Raw genomic sequence first — 23973 nt, forward strand, 5'->3', positions numbered from 1 at the left:
CTTAATGAGCCAGTTTTGTAATAACATTGAGATTGTGATTGTTATCTAATTCTATATAGTCCATACATTAGCCCTACATCCTTTCATAACTTAACAAACCATCAGTCACTGTGTGGAGAGATTTAAGGCACACACACATACCTCCCTTGTGCTATCTCATGTCCAGAGATTTGTTTATTCTATATTCAGACACACAACCTGCTCTATGTCACTGTGGTACAGGCATGATAAGTTGAATGGCCTTCTTCTGTGTTTAAACCATACCATGACAGGAATTCAACAAAACACAATATTTCTTCTACAACCTACCACCAAATGCTGCAAGCAGTTTGAACTTCAATAAACAGCTGCATTAAAATTAATTTTTTAGGATTCAGCTACATTTGTAGAAATATATTGATTTAGCAGAGAATGATATATCCTAATTTGAGCTAATCCAAACTGAATTACAATCATTGCACTATAGGATTTATGCAAGATTATTAATAAAAACAAATGCTCCAAGGTTAAAGTATTAGGTCCAAATTTGGCAAACCGAATTTCAAATGTAAGTCAACAATCCTTACCATTTTTCAAACTGTATTTGACAAGACTAAGTATTGTGTTGTGCTGTTTTAGCTTGTAGCCAAAATTCCTTTCCTAGAAACATTTTCAACATTTTCCTTGCTGCTAAAGCATCAAATAAGAAAAGCAGCATTACTTCGTATTTGCACGAGGTCAGAAAATAGCTAGTTTTAAGCTCTTAATGCTGACACTGTCAAGTCTGGTAGATTTTTTGCTTTCAAGTCTGGTAGTTTTTTTTTATAATATGGAGCTATTTTTCTTCTAATCTGTATCTACAGTAGAGGGATTAACTAGGTTATTCCTTGCCAGTTCTTACATGTTAAAAGTAGTGACAATTTTGTCATGAAGATTATTGTAGTTTCTGTACCAACCTGTTCCCATCCATTCTCATGTCTAGGGGACCATCCTTGCTTAAAGCAAAACCGCGACATGGCATGTCTAACTGCATAGAAGAGCAGCCTGCATCAATAACAATTCCATCGAAAGTATCTGCCTCTACACCAGATGCAACTAATAAGGCCTCCAGTTGGCTGAACCTTCCAAGAAGAGGTTGAAAGTGTCCACTGAAAGAAAAGAAGTGACAAAGACAGATTATTCTTTGGAAAAGTTCTTAAGAAAAAATCTGCTTGCAGGTCCCACATTTTGCTTCAGACTCATTATTTTCCTGACACCCACAAACCAAGCGATTGAGAAATGCACATGTATAATTTCTGTTTGCCTAATATGGATTGCTCCTATATGAAAATTTTCAGGAGTGAACCAACCTCAAGTTCTTTAGGCATTCTCATCTCCTAAATAAAAAATAATTACAAAACAAAGTAAATTAAAAGACCATAACCCCCAAGACTTGCTCTGTCATTCAACAAGATCATGGCTGATCTGCCACCAGAAATACCATTTTCCTAACCTATCCTGATATCCTTTAATTTTCTTTAATAACCAGAAATCTATCAATACCTATTTTCAACGTAATCATGCTATGCATCTGAAGTGTTGCATTCAGCCGCACAGCCACAGAGAAAAGTGCAGTCCAATATTCACAAAAGCTTCAAATTTCACTTGTTCTTAGATATAGAACTGGGTTTGGATGTGCTCTCAATTCTACTTTGCTTACAGTCCTTGGTAAATTCACAACCTGTGGGTCTCAAGTCCTGCTTCAATTTCATCTCGACACATTTCTCAAGTTGGAATACAAACCCATTCAGTTCCACAATCTGACAACATGCTCAGTTCCATATTCTTGAAAGCCATCAGTAAGTGATGCCATAATTCTCTGTAGATGAACGGAAAACTTTTCATTTAATCTTGACAAAATATGAACTGTCTGACTAGCATAATGATTACCGTAACAGAAATCAATTCTCAGAGTCAGAAGATTGTGGGTTCAAGTCCCACACCAGATATTTGAACAAATAATTTAAGCTGATAACCAAGAGTCGATACTTAGGCTGCACTGATGTAGGGTCCAGTTATTAGATTGAGCTACAGCCACATTTACCCTCTCAAGTGGAACAAAAGACTCAGTGGAACTATTTAAAGAAGAGCAGGAAAGTTCTTTGCGAGTTCCTCCCAATGTTTAGCCTCAACTGTCAACACACCGTGGGATGTTGTTGTCTGCAAAAAGGCTGCCACTTTTCTCCAGAATTGCATCAGTGAACAGTACTTCAAAAACAGAAAATAGTATGTAAATGCAAACTGGTTCTCTGAGTTTAATTTGCCACAATCATTCCACACATAAAATTCTGTAATTAACCAAAAGGGTAAAGAAACACCTAAATGAGAGATTCCCAAAACTGCAAAATGGAAATCATTGACAACTGTGGCCTGAACAAGAGAGAAAAAAAAACAAATAATTAGATAAGAAAAAGACAGAAAAGTCGAGGATATCATGGGAGAATGGTAATTAAACATTTAGCAGTCTTGACAAGGCTGAAATCTTTTCAGGCAAAATAAAAGTTTTTGTGTATGTGAAAAGAGAAGTTCATCTTTAACTCCAACTTATTAAGGTTAGCATTTAGGATTTAATTGTTTTGATCACAGTTTTAGCATAAATCAAATGTCTACAGTAACATCTTATAAGTTCTTTTCTCAGAGACAGATGTTTTTTTTAAAAAAAAGCTCCAAATTTATTGATGAATTTTGATGCCTGTAAATTAAATTCATTTTTATGATGTCAATTAAATCTCCATGGGCAGGATTTTATAGTTTAGGAGAAACATTATAAATCTATTACAATCAAAAGCAAGGAGAAAGATGAAAGATGAAAGATGCAAAATGACTTGTGGATTACAGAGATAAAAATATTCACTACAGTTTATTTTAATCTCTATTACCTACAGTAATTTTTCACCATTTTTCAGTAGTGTTACAGCATCATCTACCAAAACTGTTTACAATTTTTGTTGGTTAAATAAATACATATTATACCATTAGTTTGAAGAGTATTGGGTCTTTTGTAATGTACAAAAATTGTCAGTTTATTTGCTCTAATTAATTCATTCCCAGTCAAAACTAAAATTCTTTGTTTCTCTTTTTTTCCACCTTACCCTGTTATCTTAAAGAAAAGTAATTATCTTTTTATTCTAATCATCCCAGGTGGCATCCTGCACTACAGACATTAAACCTGCAATTATTTTTTAAACTATCTTCTTCAAAACAAAACTTCTATAATCACCCCCATAAGTGGAGTATCCCACACTGGAAAATGATTATACATGTGAAAAGTTAACTTTTAATCACATCAATTTTACAATTATACAGCACCTTTAATAGAGACAAAAACTCCAAATTAGTTCACACAGGTATCGCCAGCCAAAGTTGCTGCAAGAGCCAAAGACAATATTGGGGATATATGGCTAAGAACTCGATTAAAAAAAGGAGTATTAAGGTAGCATTTTGTTTGAAGTCAAGGACATACTTCTAGCTTTTGATATACATAGTAAGCTAAATATGGGCACAGATCGAGAAAAGGGGGTTTAAGTTACAATTCAAAATGCCCCACCAAGTATGATTAGTAATTGGAACCAGTTGAAAGGGTTGGATGCTTTGGAATGATAATTTAAAACATTTACTCTCGCCTGCATAGTAACATTGGAAGAAACTGTACATTAGAAACCTCATTTTTATAAAACATTGCAAAGCATTTGAAGCTATTTTTCTTTCTCAATTCTATTTGCAAGCAGTCATAATTTTAAATTACAAAAGAAAGAAATCAGTAATAAGGAAAAATGACAAAAAAGACATATTTACAAAGGCTCGGATTTTATTTACAAAGACCTTTAGCTACTTATCATACAAGCATTTATTGCTCTTATATTTTAATGTACTTAATACAGAAACAAGCAACTTAGAAGTATGCAATCGTTAGTGCAAGCTGTCATATTTTCTCAAGTCTACATGCTCATATTTGCTCAAAGAAATCTTTAAACTAAGAGTTAAAGAATCTGTGGTGTAAGAAGTCATCTCTGATTATGTACTAAATGGACATTATAGTGGTCTTCTCCACTATACTCCCCTCCATATTTTAGGTTCTGTTGAGCTCAATGTCTCTGAGCATCACGAGGGTGACCAATACAACAGCACTACATTACCTCCAATAATCACAGATGAATTCCTAAGCCTCAGTTTTCAATATTCCTAAAAAATATAAGATTGGCTTAAATTGCTGAAAATAATGGTCTGTAAGCCTCAATTCTGCATCGAATTCCTTTTTTTTATATATCATAATTTGGGTCAAAATATTCACTTTCACGAACTAGCACTATTCTTCATTGAAAGTAGTTCCTATAAATAAGATGATATTTTGAGCCCATACTTAGTTCCGAAATAATAAATCAGTAAGTAAATAAACCAATTGGAGATCTGTAAAAATAGTTCAAGCAAACTTCATAAACCTAAAGACAACCTTGAATTTGGCAATCATACATTTCCTGCCTAACAATTCTTAATCCTTAGCTGAGTAATTTACTACTACATAACCTGCTCGCTTTTATTACAAAGATTAAAGCAGGCAATTAATGTAAAGATTGTCATTTAAAGTGACATGCTTTATGGCTTTTGATGAAGTAAGTGGTAACATTTAACATTTTATCTTCACAAATTGTTGAACTTGCCATTTTACATATTACAGACACTACCTGTAGGCACTTAATGTGACAGCACTGTATAGACAAATATTTCAAAAGAGGAGGACTATATTACAAGTGAAAACAAATAAAGCACAAATCATTTCAAGTCTCAATCCTACATTGTGGTTGCAATCTAAATGCATTTTTCTGGCTTGAGATGGCAAATTTACAAAAAGGTTCAACTTAGCCTTGAGGAACAAAATGAATTACAAAAGAACTATCTTAAAAGTTTAACAATATAAAATTCTTTTGTTCTATAAAACAAGTAAGTACAATTTTTTATAGGTATGAGTACCCTTGATACAATTTTTCATTTTTAAGTTGTACTCAAAAATGAGAACAATTTTTACAATGGTATCAAATTAAAATTACTAAATACCAACGACTTACACTGATTTCAGTATTACTGACAATGCATAAAATAGACCTAATCTTTTAGGAAATAAAAAAGCATCTGTTTTCACTACAGGTTTGATTATTTTGCATTTTTGATAGGTACCTTATTCTACAATCTTACAGATTTCCTCTCCACTGACCAGCACGGCTTCTGCTTTGATCAAAGACATAGAACACTGTAGTCCACTGAAATCTTCAATGTGTTCGTCTTCCATTAATCTTATACTCAACTGGATCAGGTCCACTGAAACTCACTGAACAGCAATTTTGCAACACCATGGAAGGTTTCTCGAGAATGGGTTTCAAAATCTTGCCTCCTACTTAAGTGTTCGACTCTCACATTGCAGCCGGAAGGGGTGGGACCGAGGCCTCCAATCGGCAATCAATTACACTATACAAAGCATTTACTTTGAGATATCAGGTTCTTAGAGTATGAACATTAAAGATCTGTAAAATCACATTTCCCCTTTTACATATTTCTTAATTAAAAGGTGCCTGGATTATGCATCAAAAAAGTTAAATGAAATATTAAACACCATAATGGTAATTTTTTTTATTATGGCTGCATTCAATAACTGATATATTAGCTGAAATAAATACTTGCATATTTTACCAATGATAATATTTGTTTATATTTTGGATAGATGGAGTCATATGACTATAATTACAAAGCTTTCAAGTAATTTTACATTACTTCAAGATTGACTGAAAGAACTGAATTATGGTTCTATTAGGTAGGTTCAGTGAAATGTACACCAATAAGCCTGAGTTATGAACCTCATTCAATTTGTAGAAGTTACATCTCACAATCTTGGATACAATTTTTAAAAATTGCAACTGATGAAATAACAAGACAATTAACAAATTGTAGTCTCATATTTTTGAAGTCCAAACCGGAATAGTTCTTAAGCTGCAGTTTATGAATAAAATGTTTTCATCCTTGATATCCATTTTGCCATGAATGAATAGAATTTTAGATAAAAATCATTGCTAAATATCTATGAATACCAAGGAAGGTTGTCTGAGGCTACAGCAGGATCTTAAATCAGATGGAAAATCGGGCGTAGCATCGGCAGATGGAATTTAAACCTGACAACTGCAGAGTGATGCATTTTGGGGAAGTTAAATAGGGGTAGGACATATATAAGGAGTAGGGCACTAAGAAATGCTGATGAAAAGCGAGAACTAGGTGTCAAAGTCCATAGTTCCCTGAAAATGGCCACAGAAGTCGATGGGGTGGTGAAGAAAGCATTTGGCATGTTTGTCTTCATAGGTCAGAGCATAGAATATTAAGAGCTGGGACTACATGTTAACTTTACAAAATACTGTGTGAAATTATGGTTGCCACACTACAGGAAGGATGTGATTGCGTTACAGAGAGTGTAGACGAGATTCACCAGGATGTTGCTTGGATTGAGGACTTTAGTTATAGGGAGGAATTGAAAAGGTTGGGCTTGTTATCCCTGAAGCAAAGGAGGAGGAAGGTTGACCTGATAGAAGTATATAAGATTATGAGAAGCACAGATAAGCTAGATAGTCAAAATCATTCTCCCATAGTTGGGGTATCAAAACAAAAGGGCATAGGTTTAAGATGAGAGGAAGGTATTTTAAAAGGGGACCTGAGGGGTAAGTGTTTTTTTTCTACATGAACTGTGGTCAGTGGTGGAATCATACATATACAATTACTACATTTAAGAGGCATTTAGACAGACACTTAAATAAATTATTAAATTTTAAATTTAAATTTTATTTACAGCGTGGTAACAGCCCTTCTGGCCCAAGGAGTCCACGCCGCCCATTTTAAACCCAATTAACCTACCCGTACATCTTTGCAATGTGGGAGGAAACCGAAGCACCCGGAGGAAACCCACGCAGACACAGGAGAACATACAAACTCCTTACAGACAGTGACAGGAATCGAAACCCGATCGCTGGCGCTGTAATAGCATCGCGCTAACCGCTACGCTACCGTGCCGCCCAATAAGCAAGGCACAGAAGGATATTGTCCTCATGCAGACAACTGGGATTAGTGTAGATGGGCAAAAAGATCAACATGGACACAGTGGGCTATAGGGCCCATTTCTGTGCTGTATGACTCTTTGACTAGGATTCCATTATAAATTTAGTTTCTACTTCCAACAACACTAACTTTTAAAAATGCATACTTGTCCATCTCTTAATAAATAGCTTGCAGAGAACAAATACTCCCACCTCAATATCTGCAGCAGTAATTTTACGGAAAAAAGTTGTAAATTTACGTATTCATATTGCATGATAGTTTTTTTTGTGCTGTAAGATTAAATGCCTCTTACATTCATATAAGATTAGGCCATAATGCATAACTCATGTACTAAAAGCTTACTTGGGTCCAGGATCTTCCACCTCGTTGAATTATACAAAAAATATGCAATTACTTTTATATAACTATGTAACCCAATGGGTCACATCAATCATAAATTTTTTAAGAGTGCTTCAGAAAATGAATTACCAAAGGAAACATACTGCTAATGGTTTCTGATGGCATGACGATGGTGCTGACGTAAACATTTAGTTACACTTCATGAAGTATTCAGTCTTGTTCATAGAAATGTCTTATGCTATAGAATAGTTTATGAAACAGAATCAGTTGCATTTGCAGAAAATACTAAAACACCTCCTAGTGGTCATTTCAGGGTAACATTGTCCAAGGCCTCAGAGAAGGTCACCTTCCTGGCTATAAGTGGCTCATAAGAAAACACAAGTTAGTAAAAAGAGTACAATAGCATGCTAAATATTTTATATATATTTTTAGAAATCAGAAGTACAACTTATTATTCTGTTGCATTGTATCACTGTGTGACTTTGGAAGAAATTGTTTATCATCTGGTGAGAAAACCAAATCAATTCATAAAGGGTTTTCTGCTCAAATGCTTAGTATGCCCACATACATACACATCTGTGAACTGTTTAAAGAAATGTTCAATGAGTTATTAATACCCCTCCTGCAGCGAACAATTGATCACCAAATGCTTATTTAAAAGGCAGCAACTGTACCTAAAAATAATGGCTGTACCAAAAACTAAACTTTTAAATTATTGCTGCATCACAATTATGACTGAGCTTATACATTTTTTTATTATAGCTATTTATAAAATACAATTAAAAATCTAATAAATAACAAAAAATTTATCTTAAATTGTGAAATAAAAATGTTAATGTGCAAAATATAAAATTGTCACTTCATTATGACCCTTTGAAAAGAGATTTTCTTGATGAGATACATCAGAAAAGATGAGTTGTAAACACTGTTTATATAAAATATCCCATTAGCTCAATTTATGCAGATATTTTTTACACTTAAGATGCCTCCAAGCATGCTTGAAGCATATTTCTGTCCAAGTCCTCGGTATTCATCTCAGGGCAATGGTTTTCACACAATAGGAAGTTCTTATTATCTTTAATGCATAGAAATATGAAAAAAAATATTCTTACAAGCTTTTTCCAAATGGTATATGACACAAATGAAATATAGGCATACTCAACTTTGCCATGGCTGCAAGTACCTATTATCTGGATCCTTTCATGTCCTCAACAAGTTCTCTAATGATTTCCTTCAATACTTCTATTATTATATGGGCACGAACTTGTCCTACTTTCTGCCACATGTATTCTCCAGGTGAGGGGAAGGGAATGCTGTAACAGAAATCTCTTAATTCACTAACATGATGTTTAGCAATCATAATGTACATCCATTCTTCAAATACATTGCTAATTCTCAGTATAATATGCAACAATCCCCAGGCTGCATCCCCAACAACTCTGAAATCTCTCAATCATCATCAAACATGTGGCAATTCCAACATCATCTTCTCAAGGCCTTTTTTCAACAGAGGACCCAAAGAAAGTTGGTATTTCTACTGGATGCTGCATCATTTTGATGAATGATGGAGAGATGCAGCTTTAGGTTTAAACACTTAAAAATTGCACTTAGCTGACAGAGTATGGTAGAAGCTCAATGGATACTTCAATTCTCAAAAAATTGAACTTGAAGTCAATTCATCATCGTGTTTTGAAGACAGCAAAAAGTAAAAAAAAACTGGTAAATTGGTTTATTAATATCACATGTACCAACGTACAGTGAAAAACTTTGTTTTGCATGCCATCCATACAGATCATTTCATTACAACAGTGCATTGAGTCAGTGCAAGTGAAAGTAATAACAGAATGCAGAATAAAGTGTTACAGTTACAGAGAAAGTGCATTGCAGGTAGACAGTAAGGTGCAAGACCATAACAAGGTAGACTGTGAGGTCAAGGTTCCATCTTATCACACTAAGGGACTGCTCAATAGTCTAACAACAGCAAGACAGAAACTGTCCTTGAGCCTGGTGGTACATGCTTTCAGGCTTTTGTATCTTCTGCCCGATGGGAGGGGGAGAAGAGAGAATGTCCAGTCTGGGTGGGGTCTTGATTATGTTGGCTGCTTTACTGAGGCAGCAAGAAGTGTAGACAGAGTCCATAGAGGGGAGACTGGTTTCTGTGATGTGATGAGCTGTGTCCACAACTCTCTGCAGTCCTGTGGTCTTGGGCAGAGTAGTTTCCATACCGAGCCCTGATGCATCTGGATAGAATGCTTTCGATGATGCATCGATAAAAATTGGTGAGGGTCAAAGGAGACATGCCAAATTTCTTTAGCCTCCTGAGGAAGTAGAGGCTCTGGTGAACTTTCTTGGCTGTGGCATCTATGTGGTTGGACCAGGACAAGCTATTGGTGATATTCCTTCCTAGGAACTTGAAGCTCTCAACCCTCTCAGCACCATTGATGTAAATAGGATCGTGTGCACCGTTCCCCCTTCCTGAAAGCAATGACCAGCTCTTTTGTTTTGCTGACATTGTGGGAAAGGTTGTTGTCATGAAACCATGCCACTAGGCTCTCTATCTCCTTCCTGTACTCTCACTCATTGTAATTTGAGATACGGCCCACTACAGTGGTGTCATCTGCAAACTTGTAAATGGAGTTAGAGCAGAATCTGGCCAAGCAGTCATGACTGTATAGGGAGTAGAGGGAGTAGAGCGAGGGGCTGAGGACACAGCCTTGTGGGACACCAATGTTGAGGATAATCGTGGCAGAGGTGTTGCTGCCTATCCCTACTGATTGCAGTCCACTTGAGAGATGTGAGGTAGTTAATCTAATTGCTAACACCTGTGTGAGCGAGACAAACAGAGGTCAGATTTTATGTTCTGCGGGAAACAAATGACTCCGGCAGTTAATTGCAACTGCCCACAGAAATTTGCTTTGGAACCTGCAGGTATTAGAGAGTCAAAACAGTATGGTGCCGCCTATAAGGAACTTGAGGTCTTTGTGAACATGGCAATTAATTGTTTGTCTCTTAATCTGTCAAACTAAAGAATCATTACCAATCTATACAGCCTGAAATGGAATGCATAATTTTTGGTGCTGGTGAGATTGTTTAGCAGTAATTAAGACTTATCACATAGCAAAAATGCTCTCACATTTGTTTGATAAAGTTCAAACTTTTTCTGGAGCATATAATGGCAAGGTAGTGCAAAATGAGGTTCTTCCACCTACTTGAATGACAAGACTCTTGGAAAATTACTACTGCAGCAAAACTTTGAGAGGCATATGCCAAGCAATATGATAAGTTCCTGATTTCCATATTTATCAATGCATGTGGGGACAAAATCTGATTGAATAAAGGTATGTGCACATTAACTTATCTCTGGTTTGCAAAATTTAGCCAAACAACCAGTTTTATAAATGTTTTCAAACATGTTGAACTATGAAAACAAATTGAAGGAAACCAATAAACTTCGAAGAAAAAAAATGGGTTGTTGATGAATGCTGCTCTGACATTTCATTACCTGCCCTTCAATTTCTCCTGCTTTCTATGTTTGTGAAAGATTTCTGCTTAGATGGCACTTCATTAATAATGGTGGAGTCACTTACATTCATTGATTATTATACATCAACTATTCTTGGTTTATAACCACACTTGCATTTTCCCACAAAGAATACACATAAGAATTGTTTTTACATCCTCAACTTACTTTAATTTCAGATCAATCCTCACCTATCTTCTGGGTATTCTGAAGGCTAGTTGAGGTTAATATTTTGACATCCAATTCTTTTTCAATGTTGCTGTTTTTTTTAAACTCATCTTTTTTTATTCAGTACTTCCAATCTCATAAACAGCAGTCTTTAGAATTCTTAATTATCCAGTTTCAAATAAGACCAATCATATTACAATTAAAACAAACATAGAGGCATAGAACATAGTCATACAGCACAGAAAAAGACTCTTCAGGCCAACTCAACCATGCCAACCATGATGCCTATCTACGCTAATCCTATTTGCCCGCATTAGGCCCGTATCCCTCTACAACTCTCCTATTCAAGTAGCTATCCAAATGCCTCTAAAATGCCATAATTGTATCTGCCTCTACCACTTCCTCTGGCAGCTCATTCCATATAATCACCACCCTGTGTGTGTAAAAAAAAACTTGCCCCTCAGATCACCTTTAAATTTCTCAATGCTCACCTTTAAATTATGCCCTCTAGTTTTACACTCCCCACCCTAGGAAACAGACCCTACCTCCTCTATCTGTGCCCCTCATTATTTTATAAACTTCCATAATACCACCCCACAGCCTTCTACATTCCAGTGCGAATCAACCCAGCCTATCCAGTCTCTTCTTGAAAGTGAAGCCCTCCATTCCAGGCAACATCCTGGTGAATCTCTTCTGCACTCTTTCTAATGTTACCACATTCTTCCAGCTGTGGTACCCAGATCTGTGCATAGTGCTGTGTGTAGCCTGACCAATGTTTTGTACAGCTGCAACATGACATCCCAAATACCAATACCAAAGCCTCTGCCAATGAAGGCAGGTATGCCAAATGCCTTCTTCACTACCCTATCTTGTGTCACCATTTTCAGGGAGCAATGAACTTGCACCCCAAGGTTCCTCTGTACATCAACACTCTTCGGGTCCCTGCTGTTTACTGTATTTATCCTATTAGTATTTGATGTCCCAAAATGTACTACCTCACAATTTGTCTGAGTCAAACTCCATCTGCCACAGCTCTGCCCAACTTTCCAACTGATTTATGTCTCTGTATCCTTTCACAGCCTTCTTCACTTTCTACTACTCCACCAATGTTTGTGTCATCAGCAAACTTACTAATCAGTCCATTTACATTCTCATCCAAGGCATTTATATATGACAAACAACAAAGCTCCCAGCACTGATCCCTGCAGTACACCACTGGTTACACACTTCCAGTCAGAAAAACACCCCCCAACCAGTACCCTCTGTCTCTTATCACCAAGCCAAATTTTTTTGGAATACAGTTTGCTGATACATCTTGGATCCCATTGTGCAAACCTCCTGGACTAGCCAACCATGCAGGACTTAGTCAAAAGCCTTGCTAAAGCCCATATAAACCATGTCCACCATCCTACCTTCATCAGTTTTCTTACTAAACTCAAAAAATTCAGACTTGAGAGACAGGATTTCCCCTGCACTAAACCATGTTGACGACTCCTCATCTGTCCCTACCTTTCCAAGTGAACATAAATCACGTGCATTTTTTTCTACTAATATCCCTACTATTGATGCAAGACTCACTGGCCTGTTGCTTTCTAGCTTATCCCTACTTGAATTAGGGAGAAACATTAGCTATCTTCCAGTCTTCTGGTTTCTCACCTGTGGCTAAAAAAGATGCAAAAATCCCCGTTAGAGCCCTAGCAATCTCCTCCCTTGCTTCCATTTCGAACATCTTCTGCATTACTCACCAAGAGCCCAAAACTCCACCATGTTTGCTTAACATGGATTAAACCATTTACTGCTCAACTGACACTTTGTATTATGATGCCACATGTACTATTTTGTACATTTCCTTGCACTTCACAACTCTCTTAAACAGATTCACATTGACAAAACTTCATAGTCAAACTCAGACGAACAAAATTCATGCTCCATGGTAAAGCCCACTATTATCCTGCCACACACACATTAAACATTAAGCAAACACCTGTGCGACAACTGGTAATCTAAATAGTTTGTACCAATGTTGAAAAAACACCAAGCTAATCAATCTAACCAGTTGCATTTCCAATATCTAACTCTCTTGTTGAGGGCAAATTAGAGCACCTAAATAGTAGGTGGGCTATCAATCAAACCACCTTCCCACACTTGACACATTCTTTAGCAAACACCCAACTCAAAGGTCAACCTACCTCATTGCTACGAAAATTACAAGCTAACTTTTAGCAGATAAACTACACCTTCAGAAGCAGAATTTAATTATATGAACACATCAGCCCATATATCTGATGAAATCGTAAATGTATGAACAAAATACAAGTTGATCAAACTCAATAATTGAATAGCACATTTTATTTTAAAACTTAACTGAATAAATCTCATTCCAATTAAAAAAATTCCATTTTGTAACTGCATCCATTTACAATTAATCTTATTAATTTATCATGACAATTATTAGATTTAATCTTAATCATATGGGAATTTACAGGAATTTCACTGGTAATTTGGGATTCTCAGTGATTCAACCTGTAATCTCCTGAGAAAAAAAAATCACAAAACAATGTATTAATCTTGACTAAATCAATTTATATCAGACTTTATTTTGTTTTTTCAAAAATCTGAATGGTTAAGCAGAAGTTCAACACTTAAGAGGCTTTGAATAAATTGCTAACAGATTTTGGTACCAGAGGCTACCTTCGGGCGACTGAAATGCATGAGAAACAAGAGAAGCACCATTCTTTTTACAATGTTTAGGTAATGCTTAGATTTTATATTTTGTTTAGATTCTTAATATTATCCTGACACAACTACCTTAATAAATAAATCCACCATATGATATGGTATTTAATCTCTACAAGCCTGTAAGGGCCCTACATTTGATCTTATTTTGTGACAAGTTAATCAGTCAAGGTTATAATGGGGATTGTAATTGGCTCCAGCACTTCCAAGCCAGAGGGAAGAAAAGTAGACAATTAGTCAGGGTTACAACTGCTGGTTTACTATCCAGTAACTGCTTTTGGAAATAGCATTCGGGGAAGCAAATTACACTGATCTGCTACCGTTTCCACTGACAACGTTTACTGTTGGGCATTAACATGAAGAACACTAATTCATGGCACATTACTGACAGCTTTTACAATTTAGGAAAGTATACCCTGGCACCAGCTTCACCACTTGAATAGTAAGCAATTTTGGTTGCTGAGATAGAGATGATGCGAAGTGAGGTAAAGAACTAAATGACTGCGAATTTAGATCTTTAGCATATTGTGCCTTCTTTGAAATTTAACCTCAGCATATAACAAAACATGGCTTGTCACACACCTTGAACAGTTTTATTCTGCCCCACTGTAAGTCACTAATCAATGTTCCTTTTCTAGCATTCTTTCCTTGTAACAGATCTATCGGTTTACTCCAACCCAGAAAATGGATTTTCCAGTTATTCTTACAAAAATGAAATTTCAAATCTTCATGTGTTCCCCAAATTGACAGAGGAAATTCAAGGTCCATCATAGAAGACAATTCCACAGAAATGTTGGGGTTTTATTCAGTAAATTGAGGATAGATTTTAGAAAAGGTTTGGGATCCATTACATATGTTGAGGATCAGAGCAGCATGGAAGCAAAAATTGGAATCATTTTAGAAATGACTGCATGTGGTAACAGGGGAACTGAATTCTCTTTATTTTTTGAGGTTAGATTAAGATAGGAGTTTAAACTGTGTTCCAGATCCTAATTATTTTGTGATCTAATTAATTCTAAAGTAGATAGATACTGTTTATTAAAAGTTTAAAAATATTGCATAACGACAGGAAGAAAATTGATAAATTCATGAGTAAGAAAGTGAGAAGCTTCATTACAATTTACATTTAATTGTTACTTTGATTAATTTAATCATTATATTTTGAAATGTATTGTTTTCACTGGAGAGCACGACAGATCCAGTGGTTGCTTGTGCATGCATGTGTGGCAGAGTTCAACTTTCAAACAATTCAGTAAAAATGTCAATGGAATCTCTATACAGATTCTAGCAGGGTGCAATTATGAAATATGTGAATACAAACAGTTAGCAATACTTTTGATTATGTTGTTAAAATACATTTTTTATATAAGTAATCGTGCTTGAAATGCAACATTGAGAGAGTGAGAGTGAGAATGAGAGTGCGCCTGCGCACGAGAGAGAGAGAGACTCCATTCCCAACCATACTTTCCAAATCTTATTTCCAACAAACACATTCTCTCGTTATCAATTTCATTTGCACTGAGTGAGCATCAGGGCAAATGCAATAATCAATTTCAAGCCTTCCTGTGGCCTGTTAGCAAATTATTTAGAAATAAAAATATGACGCAAGAACTTATGGCGAATACTGGCTCAATGCACAAATAAACCGGCTGATGCACTTTTGGAAGTTTATCCTGGGAGACAAGTATGTCAAAAGTCCAATAAATTGAGCACATCAATTCTACTTTAAAGTTGAAGTAGAAGATAACAATTCTCATGGTCAGTCAATTAAAATGTTCAAGTACATCGCTTCATCGAACGCCTTTGCTCCGTCTGCCATAACAGCCAGGATATCCCGGTGGACAGCTATTTTAATTCCACTTCCCATTTCCACACCAACATGTCTGCCCATGGTCTCCTCTACTGCCAAGTTGAGACTATACTCAGATTAGAGGAACAGCATCTCATATTCCCCCTTGGTAGTCTCCAACCTGATAGCATGAACATTGATTTCTCTAACTTACGGTAACCATTCCCCTCTTCTCCCCACCCCACCCCCCCCCCAATTTGTTTTCCCTTTTCCCACCGGTCCCATCACCCCCTTCTCTTTCCCCTTCCCCTGCCCTCTCAATCTGCCCATCACCTATACATTCCTCCCTCCAGTTCCCCTCCTCACCTCCTTCCTTTTACTCCATAGTCCACTATCGTCTCCTATCAGATTCCATTTTCTTCAGCCCTTTGTCACTTCCACCCATCATTCCTGTCCTCCCCCTCTTACCTATCCTCCCCCTCTCACCTGGATTCACCTATCACCCACCAGTTCTTGCACCACTCCCCACCATCCTTTTATACTGGTTATCTCCCCTCTTTCTTTCCAGACCTGATGAAAGGTCTCAATCCAAAACGTCAACTGTCCATCTCTCTCCATAGATGCTGCCTGACCCACTAAGTATCCTCCACCATTTGGCGTGTTGCTCCAGATTTCCAGCATCTGCAGTCTTTGTGAGTCAATAAAATAATTAAAAGATTTTAAGAAACTTTTATTGTATATAGGTACTTTTTGGTGAAAGCAATTGATACAAGGCAACTTCTGAAAAAACCTACCTCAATTCTATTACCATTTAAAGATCATTGTGCTTTACATAATCTGGATTCACACATTTCATGATTTATACTCTGCTTCAAGATCGGTGGTACTGCTTACAATTCATACCCTCCCTCCCAGAACCGTAAAAGGATTTCCTTTTGTCCTCTTCTTCCACCTCAACAGACTTCACATTCAACAGATCACCTTCTGCCACTTCTGACAAATTCAACAAGATACCTGCCTTTTCAGCTTTCTGATGGGATCTTTGCTTTGCAATACTTTGGATTACTCCTGCATCTCACCAACACCCACCATCTTTCCCATGGCACCTTCCCATACAATTGCAGGAGATGCAACACTTGTTCTTTTACCCCCTTCCTTCCTACTGTGTAGAGCTTTCCATTTTGCAGTGTCCACAGCACTCATTTCAAATGAAACAATATTCTTCTTTTACTCCTTTCAATTAGCATTCTATATTTAATGTGCATGATGCAATTTCAATCAATATTCTGTAATTCTTTTCCAGAACACCTCTTTTCAGTCCACAAGCTTCCAGTCACCTTTTTCTGTAAATATCTGTCCTATTCCTAGTCTCGGCCTCCTACTCTGTTCCAATGAAGTTTAATGTAAGCTTGAACAACACCACCACTTCTTTTAACTAGGCACATTAACATCAAGTTCAACAATTTATGAAAATGAGCATTTCCAGTATTTTCTGTTTGGTTGAATATATTAACAGTGCTACAACTAATATCAGTGCCAATGATGGGAAATTCCCTTGTCAATTGCACATGGTGACCACACTGAATTTAAATTGTTTGTGTAAAATCAACCATTCCCCTGATAGATCAACTCTTTAAAGCGGACACTAATCTTCCTCCGTCAACCAACTCTTAAAAACAAATGAATGCTGGTAATACAATTGTTGGGTATAGAATGATTGATCTGCACAAATTGAGTATTTTCTATACTACAGCTTTATATTGCATGTGAAACATTTTCAGCTACTTGGATGACAGGATAAGCATTAATATCCTCAGTTAATACAGAATTATCTTTTACACTGATTCACTGTCCATAATAAAAAAAAATTCCAATTTATCTACAAGCTTACAAAATGAAACATAGAATAACAGGAGCAGGAGTAGGCTATATTGCTCTTCAAACTTGTTCCATCACTTAGTATCATCATGGTTTATCATCTAACTCAGTATCATATTCCTATTCCCTCCCCATACACCTTGAGGCCGTTTGTGTCCAGAAGTCTCTTCCTCAAATATATTTAGTGACTTATGACAGCAAATAGTAGCAACTTCAACAAGACCAAATTTCACAGGTCCACTATCTTTGGAGTGAAAATGTTTCCTCTCGCTTCAGTACTATACATCTTACCCTGTATTCTGAGACTCTGATCCCTTGTTCTAGATATCCCTGCCGGGGAGACATCTTCCTCACATCCATTCTGTTTAACCCTCTCAGAATTGATTAGATCCCCTCTCATTCTTCTAAATTTTAGTGAACACAAACCTAGTTGATTTAATCTACCCTCATACTGCAGTTTTGCCATCCCAGAAATTAGCCTGATGCACTTTTGCTGCACTCCCTCAATGGCAAGTAAATCCCATCTTAAGGGCAGGTGTGGTCTCAACAAGGCCCTGTATAATTGTAGCATGACATTCTTTCTCCTGGACATAAATCCTCTTGCTATGAAGGTTATCATTTGTGTTCTTAACTGCTTACTGTGACTGCATGTTTGCTTTCAGAGACTGGTGTGCAAGAACACGCAAGTATTTTTGAACATAACGCTTCCCAATTCAACACTATTTAAGTAACATGCCTCCTTTCAAGCTTTCTTACTGAAGTGGATAACTTCAGGCTTATCCAAGTTATGTTGCACCTGCCACATTTTTGCCCACTTTGCCAACCTTGAAGACTCATTGCATCCTCCTCAGCATTCATAATCCCACTTCAAAATATTACATTTTGTTCCAAATCATTGATATATATTATAGAACATAGAACAGTACAGCATAGGAACAGGCCATTCAGCCCATGATGCTGTGCCAAACTAAGTAAATTAGGAATCAAATGCCCAACTAAACTAATTCCTTCTTCCTACTCAATGTCCATATCCCTCCATTTCTTGAACATTCATGTGCCTAAGAGCTTCGTGAACGTCTCTATCGTATTTGCCTTCACCACCACCCCTGGCAGTGTATTCCAGGCATCCACGACTGTGTAAAAAAAAACTTGCCCCACACATCTCCTCAGAACTTACCCCCTCTCACCTTAAATGCATACCCTCTGGTATTAGACTTTCAACCTGGGAAAAAGATACCGGCTGTCTTCTCTATGCCTCTCATAACCTTATAAACCTCCGTAAGATTCCCCACTCAGCCTCCACCACTCCAGAGAACAACCCAAGTTTGTCCAACCTCTTCTTATAGCACATGCCATCTAATCCAGGCAGGATCCTGGTAAACCTCTTCTGCACCCTCTCCAAAGCCTCCACATCCTTCCTATAATGGAGTGGCCAGAATTGAATGCAAAACTCCAGATGTGGCCTAACTAGAGTTTTATAAAGCTGCAACATAATTTCCTGACTCTTGAACTCAATTCCTCGACTAATAAAGGCAAGCATGCCATACACCTTCTTTAGCACCCTATCAACCTGCGTAGCCACTTTCAGTGAACTATGGACTTGGACCCCAAGGTCCCTCTACACATCAATGCTGTTAAGAGTCTTCCCATTAACACTATACCATCCCTTTACATTTGATCTCCCAAAGTGCAACACTTCACATTTGGCCGGGTTAAATTCCATCTGCTATTTCTCTGCCCATATCTGTAACTGATCTATATCCCACTGTATCCTTTGACAGTCTTCTCCGGTGTCCACAACACCACTAGTCTTCGTATCATCTGCAAGTTACTAACCCACCCATCTACATTTTCATCCAGGTCATTTGTATATATCACCACCAGAGGTCCTTATCCCTGTGGAACACCACTACTCACAGACCTCCACTCTCTATCTTCTACGGACAAGCCAATTCTGTATCCAAATGGCCAATTCACCTTGGATCCCATGCATCTTAATCTTCTGGATGAGCCTCCCATGAGGGACTTTGTCAAACGCCTTACTAAAATCCATGTGGACAACATCCACAGCTCTACTTTCATCAATCACCTTCGTCACTTCCTCGAAAAACTCAATCAAGTTAGTAAGACGTGACTCGCCCCACACAAAGCCATGCTGAGTGTCCCTAATTAGGCCATGGATTTCCAAGTGCTCATAAATCCTACACTTAAAAATCCTCTCCAGTAACTTCCCTGGCACTGACGTGAGACTTACCAGTCTATAGTTTCCAGGATTATCCATATTTCCCTTCTTGAATAATGGAACAACATTAGCTACTCGCTAGTCCTCTGGGACCTCGCCTGTGGCAAGAGAGGACGTGAAGATCCTGGTCAAGGCCCCAGCAATCTTATTTCTTGCCTCTTGATGGGTATATCCCATCAGGCCCTGGGGACATCCACCTTAATGTTCTTTAAGAAACCCAACACTACTTCATTCGTTAACCCAAAATGCCCAAGCATATTAGCACACTCCACACTGATCTCCCTATCCTCCATGTCCTTCTCTTTGGTAAATACTGATGCAAAGTACTCATTTAGGACTTTGCCCCACATCTTCTGCCTCCAAGCACATGTTCCCTCCTTTATCTTTAAATGATCCTACCCGCTCCCTAGTTATGGCCTTGATGTACGTATAGAACGCCTTGGGATTCTCTTTAATCCTACTTGCGAAGGACTTTCCAGCTGTTCCCAATTAACTCTCCCAAGTTCCTGCCTAACACTCTCATAATTTGCCCTGCTCCAGTTTAATACTCTCCCGCATGGTCCATACTTATCCTTATTTATAGCTAATTTAAAACATAAGGAGTTATGGCCACTGTTCTCTAACTGTTCTCCCACTGAAAGGTTAGTCACCTGGCCAGGCTCATTACCCAACACCAGGTCCAGTACAGCCCCTCTTCTTGTTGGGCTATCTACATATTGATTTAAGAAACCCTTCTGGAAGCACCTAACAAATTCTGCCCTGTCTAAACTTCTTGCACGAAGAAGATCCCAGTCTATATTAGGGAAATTGAAGTCACCCACTAGAACAACCCTATTGTTTTTGCACCTTTCCCTAATCTGCCTCAATATCCCGGTGGCTACTGGAGGGGTCTGTAGTATAATCCCATCAGAGTGGTTGCACCTTTCTTATTTTTGAGTTCTACTCATATGGACTCAGTGGATGAGCCCTCCATTATGTCCCCTCTGATTGCAGCTGTAATATTGTCTCTGATTAATAGTGCAACTCCCCCACCCCACATTTTACCTCCTTCTCTATCTTATCTAAAGCATTGAAACCCCGGAACATTAAGCATGCATTACTGTCCCTCTCTCAACCAAGTCTCTGTTATGGTCACAACAACGTAGTTCCAATGAATAGTTTGTGAATATATTTTAATTATATATTATGAATAGCTCAGGCCCAAGCACTGATCCCTGTGGTAGTAACCACCTCCCACCCTGAAAAAGACCTATATATTCCTACTTTCTGCATACTATCTGTCAATCAGTTTTCAATCTATGCAAATAAATTATCTCCAATACCATCAACTTAAATTTTATAAACTAATCTGATCATGTGCAGTTCCCGTCACACCATAGGAAGGATACGATTGCACTAGAGGGAATGCAGAGGAGATTCACCAAAATGTTGCCTAGTTATGGGGAGAGATTGGATTGACTGGGCTTGCTTTTCATATAGCGAAGGAGGTCGAGGAGTGACTCAATAGAAGTATATAAGATTATGAGAGGCATTGTTAGGGTAGATCTTTATCCCATGGTAGGGGAATCTAAACCAATAAGTTTAAGGCAGGAGGAAGCAATTTCAAAGAAGATCCGAGGGACAAGTTTTTTTTTATATACACAGAGTGGTTGATGTCTGGGATACACTGCCAGAGGGGGAGAAATCAGATATGATTACCAAATTTAAGAGGCATTTAGACAGACATTAAATAGGCAAGGATTACTGTTGATGGGCAAAAAGGTTGGCATGCGTGAGGTGGACCCAAGAGTCCATTTTTGTGCTGTACAACTCAATGACTCTAATCTTTTACGTGGGACCCTATCAAAGGCTTTCTGAAAATCTAAGAGCACTGCATCCATTGAATTTCCCTTATCTATTTTACTAGTTCCATCCTCAAACTCGAGTAGGTTCGTCTAACGTGACATATCTACCAGAAATCCATATTGACTCTCTGATCCTATTATCGCAACCTTTTTAAAAGCTTATCACATTTGTCCCTTTACTGAAAAAAATAAACATCCCTGCAATTTTCAAAGCTTTGTGCATATCTATATAATTTTAAAAACTTATCCACTCAATCCATTAATATTACACGGTGGGAAAACTTTCCAAAGCAATTCACAGAACTGAAATTCAACAATAATTGATTTTGAGACAAACAGGGAACTGTTAGGGCAGTTAACAACAAGCTTGGTTAGAGAATTGGCTAAAATAATTTAAATCAACACCAAAGGAGTGAAAATTCTGTCTATACTTCTTGCTGCCTAGGTAAAGCAGCCAGCATAATGTCCCACCCACCCCAGACATTCTCTCTTCTCCCCTCTTCCACTGGGCAAAAAATACAAAAGCCTGAAAGCACATATCATCAGACTCAAGGAAAGCTTCTATCCTGCTTTTATAAGACTATTGAACAGTTCCCTAGTAGAATAAAATGGACTCTTGACCTCACAATCTACCTCGTAGTGACCTTGCCCCTTATTGTCTACCTGCACTGCACTTTCTCTGTAGCTGTTACACTTTATTCTGCATTCTATCATTTTTTACCTTGTACTACCTCAATGCACTGTGTAATGAATTGACCTGTATGAACAGCATGCAAGACAAGTTTTTCACTGTACCTTGGTACAAGTGACAATAATAAACCAATTCCAATTGAGATTTGGGGATGGAATTACTGAACCAAGGGGAATAAACTAATGTAATAAACAGCATGGGTTCATGCTGACAGACTCTACAATCACATTAATGAGGTGGGAGACAAATCTTATGTGTGACATGCATCAGATATAGGTTAATTGTATGCAATATTTTCAAGGCATGTTTTCCTGCACAATCCAATTTCTCCTTCTTTCAATTTCATTAAAGTTAGCTTGAAATATATTCTATGACAAAATTAAAGTTTCACTGCAGAAAATACTTTCAATCAAATGAAGTTTACAGGAGTTTTCATAATTTATCAGCATATGTGCATCCCCCCCTCACCATTTTCTCCCTTTTTGGCTCTTGGGGATGCAGGTGAGGGTGGGTGAGAAATGAAGGACCTATATTGTGCACAGTCGCCAAAACAGACATAGTTCCACACACGTGGCTTTATATACACTATATGGTACAGCCAACGTTTTCAGTGGCATGATTGGTTATAAATAATTTGCAATTAGTTTGCTTACATTAACCTATAATCATAAATTTTATCACTAATAGCTTGTTTCTGTGAAGAGAACATTCCCAAAAGAAGTGAAAATTATACCGAAGTGAAACTTGAAGGAAATGGAGCACTACAACAATGAAAGAAGACAATGACAACAAAGTGTTAAGCAAAATGAAGTGAAAGAAAACTAGTACTGTCAAGCACATAGAAAAATAAATTGCAAGCTAATCAGACAAAGCAGTGATACAGTAGCAATTATTTATGAATGATCCAATGGAAAATACTTTGTTTTCAAATTTGAATCACCAATGGAAAATTATTTGTATTTATAACATGTAATGGCATAATTTAAAGCATTAATAAAAAATTTCTGTGGAATTAACCATCTCTGCAAACTCTTCTAATCCTATAACCCTCAATTTGCAACATTTGTCCACCTTCAGCTTGTTTTATACTCCCAACTTCCAATGGTGGCTGTAGGGCCTATTATAAATTAGCTTGGCTAAACACACTGCTCAGCTTGTACATTAATAAAATTTTTAGGATGAGACATTTCAAGAGGAGATTAGTCCAGAGCCTGGGTAGGCCGATCAGGGTTAGGCTAGCCCTCTTTCTCACACTGCTCTTGGGAGTTTGGCACCAATCCAGATTGAGATGGACCAGAAAGTTATGCAAAGAATGCAAATTAAAACCATAAAGAGCTGTAGTCCCTGAACAAAATTCTTTTCTACCAGTTTTGGAACAATTATCTAAAACCCTGGTTTTAACTTGAATTCCTGCAGAATACTTGTACAACTTGACCCTCCACAGCTTAGTTAACTTCAAATCAGAGCACCTATGTCACTACCAGATTAAACGACATGTCCATTCACTGAATATATAGGCAGATTAAAATAACATGTATGAGACACTTTTGCAAAAAAAATTGAGCACATAGTCATCTAAATCAACAACACTGGAGGTTTAAACTTATGTTCAAATATCTTGACATTAGTATCGAAGGGTCAGTAGGGTTATTTTAAGAG

General features: G+C 37.4%; 1 protein-coding gene across 1 annotated transcript in view; it reads right to left on the reverse strand.

The window, feature by feature from the left end:
* The window catches only part of mettl15 (methyltransferase like 15), a 64863-nt gene that overhangs the window by 20074 nt on the left and 20816 nt on the right, over positions 1–23973 (reverse strand). Inside the window, 1 exon segment of the mRNA XM_052029323.1 lies at positions 936–1127. Within this exon segment, the coding sequence (XP_051885283.1) occupies positions 936–1127 (192 nt within the window).

The sequence above is a fragment of the Pristis pectinata genome, chromosome 14 (genome assembly GCF_009764475.1).
Source record: "Pristis pectinata isolate sPriPec2 chromosome 14, sPriPec2.1.pri, whole genome shotgun sequence".
Classification (NCBI taxonomy): domain Eukaryota; kingdom Metazoa; phylum Chordata; class Chondrichthyes; order Rhinopristiformes; family Pristidae; genus Pristis; species Pristis pectinata.